Here is a 13,537-nt window from a genome sequence, read left to right on the forward strand (position 1 = left end):
TATCAATCTCTTCCTCTAATAGTGAATTTATATCTCTTTACTGACACCATACATCCTTAATATTGTCTGCTGCTTTCTTTCCACTTGAAGGTCATACACTGTCAAAGTTATTCCTCTTTACACGGAGCTCCAACCATTTATATCTGGGTCTTCAACACTACCTGGGTCCCAACTGGGACATTAGTACTCTAAGCAGGGACCCATTGAAACACATATTATTTGATGCAGCCCTGGCAAATGCATGTTTAGAAGAAAAAGCTTTGCATAGCATTTGTCTTCCCCAGTGGCAGCTGTTCTTTCCCATCATTCATGGAACCAAAAGGCAACTCCTAGAGTAAAATGTAACCCTTACCTTTTAGTGGTGGGTCATACTGGGTGCTTGGTGGCTATGGCTCAGCATGACTCTGCACCACCCCTAGAATGTTCCTTTGCACTTTATACAGATTACTCTCTAGGTCATTATCCAGCCATCTTGTAATTACCTATTGACAGATCTGATTCTTTTATAGACAATTTACTCCTTAAGAATAGAAATTGTATTTGCAGGTTTTCTTCTGGTCTCCATTTCTCTGTTTCCCCCAGCATGGTGCTTGGCATAGAGAAGTTTCCCCCAAATGCATTCAAATTAATTAAGTGAAACATTTTGCACTATGTACAGTTCCACTATGGAGATTAATCTATGTCACACAGGAAAAAAATAGAGTACCAAGTTCAAGATATTCTTATATGTAGAATTACCGAGTTAGGCAATCATACCTGCAATGTTTGAAGCCAGCTGGTGTGGTTCATTTCATTCTGTAGTCAGGGATACGCAAACCTTTATTAACTGATGTGTCTATTTTGAAAATTTTACACCATCATTACATACACCTATAACTTTCAGTAGAGCTGGTGTCATAATTAAGATCTGTTGACATTATAAACATTTGTTTAATTATTAATGTATTTAATAAAATGAAGAATTTTGTGTTAAGACAAAAACTGTGAAGCTAATAAAACTGTCCAAACATACACAGACACACTCAACCTTTCAATCTCACCCTTAAAGCATTGCAAGTTAAAGCAAATATTGGACTCATTGAAACCATTAATTGCAAAACATATATTTTTTTTAAATTACAAAATTCTCTCCTGACATGCAGGAAAATTGGATATATGGGTTTTTTTTTTTGTTATTTTTATTGAAGTATAATTGACATATTAGTTTTTGGTACACAATGTAGTGATTCAATACTTGTATATGTTGTGAAATGATCACTGGAATGAGTCTAGTTAATGACTTTCAGCATACATAATTACAAGATTTTTTTCTTGTGATGAGAACTTTTAAGATCTTTTAGTAACTTTCAGATATGCGATAAAGTATTATTAACTGTAGTCACCATGCTGCACATTACATCCCCATGGTTTGTTTACTTTATAACTAGAAATCTGTACCTTTGATCCTTTTCACTGATTTACCCACCTTTCAACCTCTACCTCTGGTAGCTACCAATCTCCATCTGTGAACATGATTTTTTGTTTTTCTTTTAGGGTTTTGTTGTTGTTGTTGTTGTTGTTGTTGTTTTAGATTTCCCATACAAGTGAGCTTCATATTCTACAGAGACAAATTATACAACGTTTCTGAGAGGGGTAATTTGGCCACGTATACAGAACACTTAGAGTGCAAAACTCTTAGACTCTGAAAAAAGGAAGGGTTTTGAAAAGTTTTACCTATGAGGATCATAGTCATTAAAAAAAAAAAAAACAAAGTAAAAAAGCAGCAACATGAATAAAAAACAATAGGGCATGACTCAAAAAAATATAGATGATTGCGTAACAGAACCTACACAGCCAGTAATATCCTGTTGTAGGAAATTATTTATTAACTGAGTAGTTTAGCATAGTGGTATAAAACAGGGCCTGAGGTTTGAGAGAACTTTGATCAACTTAGAACTCTTATCACTTACTAACTGTGTGACCCTGAGCAAATTCCTCAGTCTTTCTGAGTTTCAATGTCCTAGCCTGTAAAAAGGATAATTCTAATACCTGGACCACAGGGCTGTGGTGAGCTTGAAATGAGCCAATGCGGTTAAAGACAAGTGTTTGGCACACAGTATACTCAATATATTAAGTGTATGTACAGTGTATTACTCCATATCTTAAGTGTAAAAGGCAGCTTTTGAAACAATATTTACAACATGTCTTCATTTTTGAAGTAAAAGAAAAGATACTATCTACAGATAAAAGTAGAAGTCTTAAAGGATACGCATCCAAATTGTCTACTTTCATTTTCTCTGCATGGTAGACTTAGGGGAAGATTTCTTCTCCTTCCTTTGCTTTTGTGTATGACCTGCAGTATAATAAGAAGAGTTCAAATGGTTCCAAATGATCATAAGCATCAGTCCCTGTAGATGAACTTCTATCAATACAGTGACTTGAACATTGTCAAGTCATCAAAATCTCTTTGAACCATTGTCATCAAGGCCATATGTGGGTGTTGGGTAGTGCTAGTCTTATTACCTTCAGTTTCCCCTTGCTCCTCTGCCCTTGTCCTACTGCCATATCCCATGTGGTATATACCATAAACATTCATTAAGCATACTTCTCTTGAGAGAGCATAGGGTGTTGATACTGGGGTAGAATACAAAGCAGCACAAAGAATGGTTTCTAACCTAGAGGAGCCTATAGTGCCTCTGAGGGAAAGGAGTACTTAGCTTATGGTGCTGGTAATGCTTCATTTTGTTGACCAGACCCATATCTCAAGTGAGTTTGGATAGCCAGCGAAGCTTCCTTGAGGAGGTAGGGCGGAACCATTAGAAGGACTTTAGAAGCAAGTCTATTTCCATAGCCCACAGGTATAATGATCTCTGACTAGGATGGAGCCCTTCCAAGCTCCCTATGTCACCATTACCTTTGATGAGATTTCTTGTACGATTACCTCTTTTCTTTCCCCACCGTTTTCTGAGGTCCTAGATGTTTACTCTTATATTTCAGTAAAGTCCTTTTGACCCGTAACCCTATAACTCTGACTTTTATTTACTTGATATACATCTTGAAACATTATTTTTCACATTTTTATTCCCTCAATCCTAAGTATAATATATGTTCAATGCAAAAAAAAGTTAGAAAATTTAGAAAAATGTAAAAAGAAAGTAAAAATCATCCATAAGCCAGTCATACAGAGATAATCATTCATAACATTTTGGTGCATGTGTTTCTAATACATGTGTGGGTGATTTTTTAATATAATATTTTATAATCTGAACTTCTGTTTCATAATAATATATCTTTTCATGTCAATTTAATATTTGACTACAGGCTTATGCTGTGACATCTTTTACAACCTCCTCCTCCTAGAGAAGCTCATTTTAACAGTTCAATGTTAATTTCTAGTATTTTTCTTTGCTTATTTATATATATTTCAGGTTTTAAAAATAGAACTGTAGTGGGGTGCCTGGGTGGCTCAGTCAGTTGAGCGTCCGACTTTGACTCAGGTCATGAACTCATGGCTCTTGAGTTACAGCCCCACGTCAGGTTCTGTGCTGACAGCTCAGAGCCTGGAGCCTGCTTCAGATTCTGTTTTTTTCTCTCTGCCCCTCTCCCATTCACTCTCTGTCTCTCTCTCTCTCAAAATAATAATAACAATAACAATAATAATAATAATATAACATTTAAAAATTTTTTTTAAAAACATAGGTTATATATAGCTTTGGACTCTGCTTTTTAACTTAACATTATTCTGTGAGTTATTTTAAAGTTTATTTATTTATTTTGAGGGAATAAAGGGGAGGGGGCAGAGAGAGAGGGAGAGAGAGAATCCAAAACAGGCTCCATGCTCAGCACAGTACCTGATGTGGGGCTTGATCTCATGACCATGAGATCACAACCTGAGCTGGAATCAAGTGTCAGCCGCTTGACCGAGTGAATCACGCAAGTGTCCCTATTCCGTGAATTTTTATATGTCATTTCACTGTTTTAAACATATGACTTCTAACGATTGCATTATATTCCATGATGGGTGTGTACACATATTTGATACCATAAATGCTTTTAATTTTAATCCTATCTAACTTAGAATCAATGCTTAAATCATTACCCTCTCTATGAGGCTCTAAACTTCACAAGAAGATCTAGTTTTGATTCATCTTTGAATTGTCATTGCGTGTCAACTGACAAAGATGAAATCCTTTGTTCTAAGTGAGATAAGCTCTAAATGGAAGATTTCACAATGTGAAGGGATCCAGGAAGTTATAGCTAGGTCATCACAGAGAGTGGAGAAAAGACCATGACCCACAACATAATGGTTGGCTGGTGTGGGAGGAGAAATTGAACTTGAATGGGCCAGGTGGGCAGGAGGAAGCCCCAGCCTAGCAAGGGCATCTTCTCTGATGTGACACCCTCACTGGTTGAAGGGAACAACTACTGAAACCGGGCAAGAAGTTCTAAAGTTCCCACCATTCAGTGTTTCTTGCTTGTTGAATTAAAAACCAAAACCAACACAAGCTAGTAACTTGTTCTTCTTATTGATTTCTTATCCCTGGTGCTCTTAAAGATGTGATTCTCTATAAATAGGACTGTAAAGGACTATAAAGTTGTGATTTGTGCTGGGATAAAGGTGATCAAAATAGATATATTCCAACCTTGTTATTTTTGCTATTTGACCTGCTTTGAAAATGGCCTCTTAGGGACACCTGGGTGTCTCAGTCGGTTGAGCGTCTGACTTCGGCTCAGGTCATGATCTCACAGCTCATGAGTTCAAGCCCTGCATCGGGCTCTGTGCTGGCAGCTCGGAGCCTGGAGCCTGCTTCGGATTCTGTGTCTCCCTCTCTCTCTGCCCCTAACCCACTCGCATTCTGTCTCTGTCTCTCTCAAAAATAAATAAACATTAAAAAAAAGAAAAAAAAGAAAATGGCCTCTTAGCTCTCCACTTGGATTTAGAATGGGGACTCCAAATCAGGCCTGTGTGTAGTCTTAGACTAACAGAGCTGTCGGGAATATGGGGGGCCAAGTAGTTCAGTCCCCTCCTATACATGTGAAAAAAACAATGCCCGGAGAGAAGAGATGACTCCCACCTGAGACAATGGACTCAGAGTTACAGTCTGAGTCTTATATGAAAGCATATAAGGCTTTCCCCACCATCATTAGTTACTTCATGCTCTGTTCCCAGCTGTTCAAATGTCTCCACCATAGATTCCATTGATCATTAGACTTCTAGATTCCTTTTCCTCAAACCTTTAAACTATGTTTTAAGACTCTACTATAGTTGAGATACCTTGCTAGGCCTTTAGAGCCATTAGTTTTTTCTAATTCAGATACTGTCCTGCAAGGTAACTGTTGGACCCACTTCACATTTGAGAAAATAGAGGCTAAGGATTCTTAAATTGCTACCCACCTTCAGGCAGCTGGCAAGCTATGGAGTCTGGATGGAAGCCCAGGGTTGTCTGACTCCAAAGTTTTCTCTACTGTGCCGGTCTATTTCCTGATACAGGAATTGATTACATGAAATGAATCAATTTATGTCTTTATGTTCCTTGTCTATTGTCTCGTGGAAGGATTGACTTAATTAATTCTTCAAACATTTGTGCCTCTGAGTTGTGGGTCAGTGATTTCGACACATCCCCCACAAAAGTTGTGCTTAAAAGCAAAGACATCTTTCAGGCTCTGGTGGAGGAAGCTAAGTTGTGTAGCTTAGCCACTCCTACTGATTGGCCAAGTTCCCAAACAGGATCGAAGCTGAACAACTGAAAACAAACAAGAACTAAAGTTTTGCCAAAGTTGAGGGGAATAAAAAGCATGAAAGGAAAAGAAAAGAAGAACCTGTTTGATACCATATAAGTGATGTCATCTCTGCTAAGAGAGAGGATGCATTTCAGGGAGAAGCATGAAGAGTCATTGAAAAACCAGCAGGTGTGAAGGAAATTTAGGGCTGTGTTTTGGGATGTGGATTCCCCTTGGCCAGGCATTTTCTCTTGACCTCTTCTCAACGAAAGATGAGTTATATTATGACCTCCAGATCTGTTGGTATAATGGAGGGATAAAAAGGAAAGTATTTTACGCTGGTTTGTTTCAGACCAATGTTTTTGAATGTGATCTATGTCAAGATCAGTTTGGTATGGAATGGCTCCCCTCAACAGCCTCCTCTCCGTGCTCCTCCCCAAGGCCACTCCTCACAAGGGGACTGATACCTTTTCTCCGGCTCCACATCCCATGCTGTGACCTTTTGTTGGAAACCTGTAACTTCTGCCAAATTACTCTGTCCTGTACATTTGTAACTAAGGGCTTTGTTCTCAGAGGAGCTATTCATTTTAAGTGCACGGGACCTAGCTCTCTAAGACAAATGTTTCCCCTACCATTTTCCCTTATAGAATTTATGTAACAAGTTTGTAACTTGTGGCCTACATAGTGATTTCATAACTTCTTGTGATAAAACTCGCCCAAGAGGTATACTATCTTTCTCCATCTCTCAATTCTTTTGATTATATTACTTCCTGAATATAGCTTTTGCATATCACTGGGCAGATAAAAGCCATTGTCCAATAGTCCAACTCTCTGTGTACAGAAAATAGTCTCTATCTGTGTATGAATTTTATTCTTCTTCTGACTTTAATTTTTAGAGAACTTCTGAGAGCCAAGTTATAATGCATTTTTTGTATGAAACAATTTATCTTTGATGGTGGGTGCTGGAGAATGAGAGGGCTGTGATGAAAATGTGTGTGCTTAAAAAACCTTTGAGTTTTCAAATGTTTTGGCTAGAACTAATACCTTTTTTTCCATTTTATCCTCTTAAAAATATTTTTGTTGTAGGGGTGTTTGGGTGGCTCAGTCGGTTCAGTGTCTGACTTGATTTTGGCTCAGGTCATGATCTCATGGTTTGTGAGATTAAGCCCCCCATTGGGCTCTGTGCTGACAGTGCAGAGCCCGCTTGGGATTCTCTCTCTCCCTTTCTGCCCCTCTTCCCACTTCTCAAAATAAATAAATAAATACACCTAAAAAATTCTTGCTGTAGAAAATTAGAAAATTTAATTAAGGGAAAAAATCTATAATCTCATTATTTAGAGAAAACCAATATTAGCATTTTGTTAGATATCCTTATAAACTTTCTTTTATGCACATCTATATTTTATATTTATAACAACTAAAATCATGCTCTGTCCTATTTATAGTCTTAAAAAATATACCTGGATATCTTTCTATTGTATTTTAGATAGTTTAGAGAGTTTAGATAGAATATTAGGTAGCTGATATAATATGTACTATATGTTACATATAGTACATATTAATACATATAATACATATTATATCAGCTACCTAATAGTCTATCTAAACTACACTAGCTGTCATAAATAAATTATGAATAAAACAGTATTGTTATTTTTTAAAGGGGGTTGGCATTGCCACTGGAAGGTGATGAGTTTAAAATATAGCTAGAAATATCAGTTATTTTAAATAATATCTCTCTTTATTTCCTTGTTCAGATATACCAGCCCAGCTTCTAATGATGTACAGGTTAATCTCACTTTGTTTATCATGTGACCTAAATCTATAGATACATAACATTATTAGGGAAACAAAGTAAGAGTCTTAGAGATGACTATACTGGCCTGTGTTATGTTGAACTAGCATATGTAAGCTTCCTCCTACAATGAAGATTCTATTCAGGTATTCCCAGTGGGGGAGTTGATTTCAGCTACTCTCTAGCTTTTTCTAATAATTTTATCCACTGGCTAGGTTTTGGTGGGAAAATTGCTATTTCTGTACAGAATTTCAACATCACACACTAATGGCAATTGGAGCCTGACTTTGCCTATTTTTGGTGGGATGCAAGAGAAGAAGTGATAAATAATATTAACAGGGATAGTACTGGGTACTAGAGATTGTCCCCAGTTCATTAAGAAAGGAAAATAGAACTTCCCTCATGGTTAACAGGAAATATATTTTGGAGAATGTCAGACATTTCAGGAAAGTCTTCAAACACCATGAAGGGTCACAGTTGAAGTTCTTAGATGCAGAGATACTGCAAAACAGTAACATTGTGCACCAACCCACTTTTGGTGACATTTATCTCAAAAGAGATGCTCTAAAGAGTGGTCAGACTTATCCATTCACTTGAATTTCTCCGTTCACAGTAGGACATGTTACATAAGCCACAGAGGTTCTTTCACTGTTTTGATATTCTTAAAGGATACTCTAGAGTCAGGAATTGACACAGGAAGCGTGTGTATGGGTGACTCTGGCAGAATCAACATCAAAATCTGGCCCTGTGGGCTTCATTTTCTATCTAGTCCCCTGGCCTAGTTGGAACAATCACCTCCTGGGAAGATCTGGCACATCCCTGGTCTACACGCACTGCCTCTCCTCACTATCACTCCCACATTTTGTCGGTAGCTTTGCCTTCGTCTAGATAGGGATCAGCTTTCCCCAAAAGCTTTGGCCAGTGTCACGTTCCTTTGTCATCTTTCGGGGGCTGCCAAAAGCCCTGCTCAGATATCATTTCACTGCTCCCTCCTCCTTCTATGATAATATACTAATGGCTCTTCAAAAGATGCAAGATCAAGGCACACCATTATACGCTCCACACTTTCACAGTGTTTTTATTTGATCTTCACAAACAATCTCATAGAGTAAGCAGGACAGGCATCAGCATGCAGCTTTCAACAGATAAAGAACTTGAGAGGTATTATTACAACATATATGTGTGCACTTGACATGTGAAGATGCCATCGTTGACCACACCTACTAATGACTGTTGTGATTGGTCTTTCCCTCGTCTGTGTCCCTACTCCCCACTTCATCACTTGGTGAGTGAAGTCATACATTTGCAAAAGGCTGAGCAAAACCAAAGAGCATCCCTCCCCAGCAAGTCAGCCTTGAGATACACCTTGACAGAACCAAGAAAATGTGAATATCACCTGCAGCATTTTCATTTTCTCAGTGCATTTCCTATTTATTCTGTGTCATGCTCCTTATTGCTTCAACAGTGGATGTGGCAGACCACACATAGATATACATTTATCTTTACTTTCTAATATTTGGACATAGAATTTACTCATGTGCATATATAGATATATATTTTCTTAGATACTTAATATATTTTGTTTAATTTTCTTACTAAAATACAGAAAGAGAAAAGGCCTTTTATGATAGATGTTATTGTTCCTCACATGTGTCTCTTATCTAATTACAGCAAGCTAATACAAACTGTTTTTAAACTTTTTATTCATTAGTATTCTGAATCATCCACTTTTCTTTTTTTTTTTTTAATTTTTTTTTTTTCAACGTTTTTTTATTTATTTTTTTTGGGACAGAGAGAGACACAGCATGAACGGGGGAGGGGCAGAGAGAGAGGGAGACACAGAATCGGAAACAGGCTCCAGGCTCTGAGCCATCAGCCCAGAGCCCAGAACTCACGGACCGCGAGATCGTGACCTGGCTGAAGTCGGACGCTTAACCGACTGCGCCACCCAGGCGCCCCTCATCCACTTTTCTTTTTTTTTTTTTTTTTTTTTTTTAAATTTTTTTTTTCATCGTTTATTTATTTTTGGGACAGAGAGAGACAGAGCATGAACGGGGGAGGGGCAGAGAGAGAGGGAGACACAGAATCGGAAACAGGCTCCAGGCTCTGAGCCATCAGCCCAGAGCCTGACGCGGGGCTCGAACTCACGGACCGCGAGATCGTGACCTGGTTGAAGTCGGACGCTTAACCGACTGCGCCACCCAGGCGCCCCTCATCCACTTTTCTTAAATCATCTTCTAATGAGTCCTGGCTGTCCCTCTCGAAACAGAACTGCTCTCATTTCTCCATACCTGTATGCTGGCCTTCATTATTCACATGGGAGAATAATGCTCTACGTCAGCTCTTTTGCCTTTTCTCTTTCTGGGTGGTACTCTCTGGAACTTCTTGGATCCTCTTGACATCTTATAGAACAAGCTGAGTACCAGGTGTTAACTTTCTTACCTAGGAGGAGTGGAATTGGGTCAGAGTTGCCTTGGAATGATATTACGCTAACAATTTCTTGTAGCTAAATTAGTTTGTCCCATTTGATGTCTTGTTTCGCATTCAGCATTGGACCTCAATGCACGTTTCATTATTAAAACATGGACTGTCCCTCAATTATGGTGACCAACAAGATGAGAAGTTAGCAATATTCATTTTTAAGATGGCAGTCTCCTTTATCTGGTCTTGTCTCATCCCTTCCAAGTGTTTGTTCTCACATACTGCCCTTGGGTTTCAGGATAAGCTCTCCTCTACTCCTTCCATCCCTAGAAGTGCTCTCAGGAAAGGTTCTCATGTTTGTTACCTAACTGTCAGGGTAGTTTGAGGTGGAAGTGACTTTCTCCTTGCTCTGTCTCTGGTCACACAGATGTCTTATGTGTCATCTGCTGTGACTGAGCTCACTGTCCTGCACAGAGGGCTAAGTGTCCTGTGGGCATCCAAGAGGACAAATGAGGGCATGGTTCATTCCCTCACAGAGCTCATGGTCTACTCATGGAGACCAATTACAGGAAATCACTAGAGAACTGGTTGATAAAAGATCATGGTGGCTAAAGAGCATAAGGAAAACTGCATTTCTAAGTTGCCATTCCCGTTAAGCTTATGGGAACCAGTAAATCTGAGCCTGATTTAGAATAAAGGCTTTCAAATCTTCCCTTTTCAGGTCTGATTCCATCATATCTGAGAAAAGAGACTTTCTAAGCTGAACTTCCTTTGCATTTTCTATCATGGGTGCTCCTTGGAATACAGATATTTATTACTGGTCCATTTGTTTTGTTAATACATCTTGAATGCTTTTTCTGTGCTCTGCTTGGTGCTAAGCATATCGCAGTAAGAAAACCCTGTCCCTATTGTCAAGGATCTTATGTACTAGTGAGAAGGATGTGAAAGTTCATGCACATTAACAGGTAGCTGTAATATGGTGTGATAAGTACTGTCATAATGATAAACATGGTCTACATGGGGAAAAAGTGAAGAGGCACACAACTCATGAGACAAGATTGGTCAGGGAAGCCTCTAGCTGCTTTTAAGTTGAGACAAGAATGGCAATGGGAGTTATCAGATAAAGGAAATGAGAAGGAGCTTAATGGGTTTATGAGTCTAAAGATAGAGTACTATGGCTGAAGCATAGTTTATGAGTGCTGTGGTATGGTAAGGAAGATGGGAGAAGAAGATGGAGAAAGAAAAAGGAGGGAAGAGACTTGGTGAGACATGAGCCTCCACAGGTTAGTAGGAGTTCAGATCATGACTACCATGCTCAGGAATTCATATTTTATTTGGAGTACAGTGGAGATGCATTGAAGGGTAAGTGGCCAGTGACACAATCTGATTTGTATTTCAGAAAGATTAGTCTTCCTGCTGTATGCTGCATAAATTTGAGAGAAATATTGGAGATAGACCTGTTAGAGGACATTTATAATGATCTGTAAGAGGTAAACTAAGGCCATGGCAATAGGAGTGGAACAAACTAAAGAATTCAGTAGATACTGAAGAATCAAGAGCTATAGTATTGGGCAAGAAGAGAAAGTCAGGCAATTTTCTGGCCTGAGCAACTCTATATCTGTGATCTCATTCACTGAGATTTGAATAAAAAACAGGAACAAGTTTATGGGGCATGTAAGAAGAAGATGAGTTCATCTTTGGATAAAGTGAGTTTGAAGTACCTGTGAGTCAACAAAGGTGACATGTCTAGTAGGCAGTTATTTAGATGGATTTGATCTTTGGAGAGAGCTCTAACTGGAGATATAGATTTGGCAGTCAGATCTATCGATTATGGTTAAACAGTGAGAACGAAGGAGCTTGCTTAGAATATCCAGAGTACGCTCTGACAAACAGCAGCTTGTGAGATATGAGTATGTGTTTTGTGTCTGTGGTGGGGTCTCCATGAAAGAAACTAAACACAGTGAACAAACAAGTAGAAAGAACACTGGGAATCTGTAGTTCCAAGGGACAGAAGGCAATAAGAATTTTAAGAAAGATGGTATCAACAACCAACAGTGAAAAAGAAGATCAAGGAAGATAAAGAATGGAAAGTATCTATCTATTGGATTCTGTCAGAGGAGCTTTGTTGAGAGTACTTCAAAGATATGCTGAGACTGAAAAGCAGATCTCTAGGGATTCAGGTATGAATGAGATAAAATTAAGTAGAGACACTTAATGGTGGACCATTTTTTTGAGAAGCTTGATCATGTAAAACAAGAGATTTTTCATCTTTCTTATGCTTATAGGTTCGAAAGGAAGAAATGTGTTCTTTTCCTTCTGATAATCCTTTAGATATCTGGAGAGTGGTTGATGTCTTCTATATTTTCTTTCTTTTCAACTAAATTTCTCCAGTTCCTTCTACTGTTCCTCATGTGACACAGTTAGTGGTCCTCACCAGTGACTACTTTAGAATAAAGGGGAAGGTCATCTCACAGTCAAAATGAGGTCTCATGGGTCAAAATGACCAGTCTGATCATGGATATAGAAGAGGAGAATTTGAGAAGCATCTGTTGGTACTGTGAAATCTCTTTGTTAATTCACTTAACAAATATGTTACCATGTGTCAGATATATACCAGGAGCCCCTGGCAGAGGAAATAATGGTTTCTGTGGGCTTTAGAACAGTGTTTCTGAGACAGCTCCTTGGGCTTTACGGAGACAGGCTTTATGGAGCCAAGAGAGAGCTAACCTCAGACTCTTGGAAAAAGGAGTCATCATGAAGAACAGGTTTCTCTTCTTCATAGGTCAGCTAAGGCTTCCTAGGAATTGGAGACAATAAGACCAGGAAAGAGGAGCCTGAAACCCCGCCTCTTCCTCTAACTTGCTTTGTGACCTGAGGTGTAAGTCACTTCTCTGAACGTCCGGTTTCTTATTTGCAAAATGAGGGTGTTGTTAGATATCTAAAATGTCTGGCAGTGGTCATGGATTCCATCATATGAAACCAACTGAATATTTACTTTGAGAAAAATAATCCTGTCAATGTGCCAATAATATGGTATATCTTGACCTACATGAATGTTACATGAGTGTGTTTATTTAATGATCCTTCACTGATCTGCACATTTATGATTTTTTGAATGCATGTCATACTTCAATAAAAATGATTATGTTAAAAATGTCATTAAAATAATAAATGATGTAGTTTTTATTGGGGGGGGGGGGTAAAAATACCGTTGTCAGCATTTGGATGAATGGCTCTCCCTGAATTTCACAAACTCTTACAGGAGAAGTCACAGTTGGCCTAGCAGGAAACCCAGGTTTTGGAGCGACTTCCTTAAACAAAGCTCCCAGCCAGGAACATCTGGTCATAGGCTCTTTGGCACTGAAACCAACAGTGGGTAGGTAGTAATCCTGGTGACATAATCCACACACTCCTTTGGGATGTCCCAATCAATGGGAAAGAGACCTGTTCTAATTGCTAAGCACTGTCACCATCTAGTTTCTGAATCAGCGGCTTCAAAATCAGGGAACCTATTTACTTTGCAGAGGGAAGAAAAGAGGCTGCTGTAAGCTGAATTGTTGCTGTTCGTTGATTGTTTTCATTTCTCTGCTCCTTTCATTTTCACTTGCACGTGGGAAAAAA

At 38.7% G+C, this 13,537-nt stretch overlaps 1 protein-coding gene across 6 annotated transcripts in view; it reads left to right on the forward strand.

The window, feature by feature from the left end:
• Positions 1-13,537, forward strand: part of TPRG1 (tumor protein p63 regulated 1) — a 219,632-nt gene that overhangs the window by 84,171 nt on the left and 121,924 nt on the right. Inside the window, exon 1 of one of the 6 annotated variants that reach the window (XM_086674980.1) lies at positions 11,703-12,096. The exons of the other annotated variants lie outside the window; for them this stretch is intronic. Within the exon in view, the coding sequence (XP_086531106.1) occupies positions 12,061-12,096 (36 nt within the window). The 5' untranslated portion in view covers positions 11,703-12,060. Of the gene's footprint in view, positions 1-11,702; positions 12,097-13,537 lie in introns of those variants that run through there. 6 annotated transcript variants of the gene reach the window in all.

This window comes from Puma concolor, chromosome C2 (genome assembly GCF_028749965.1).
Source record: "Puma concolor isolate L17-30 chromosome C2, mPumCon1.1.hap2, whole genome shotgun sequence".
Taxonomy (NCBI): domain Eukaryota; kingdom Metazoa; phylum Chordata; class Mammalia; order Carnivora; family Felidae; genus Puma; species Puma concolor.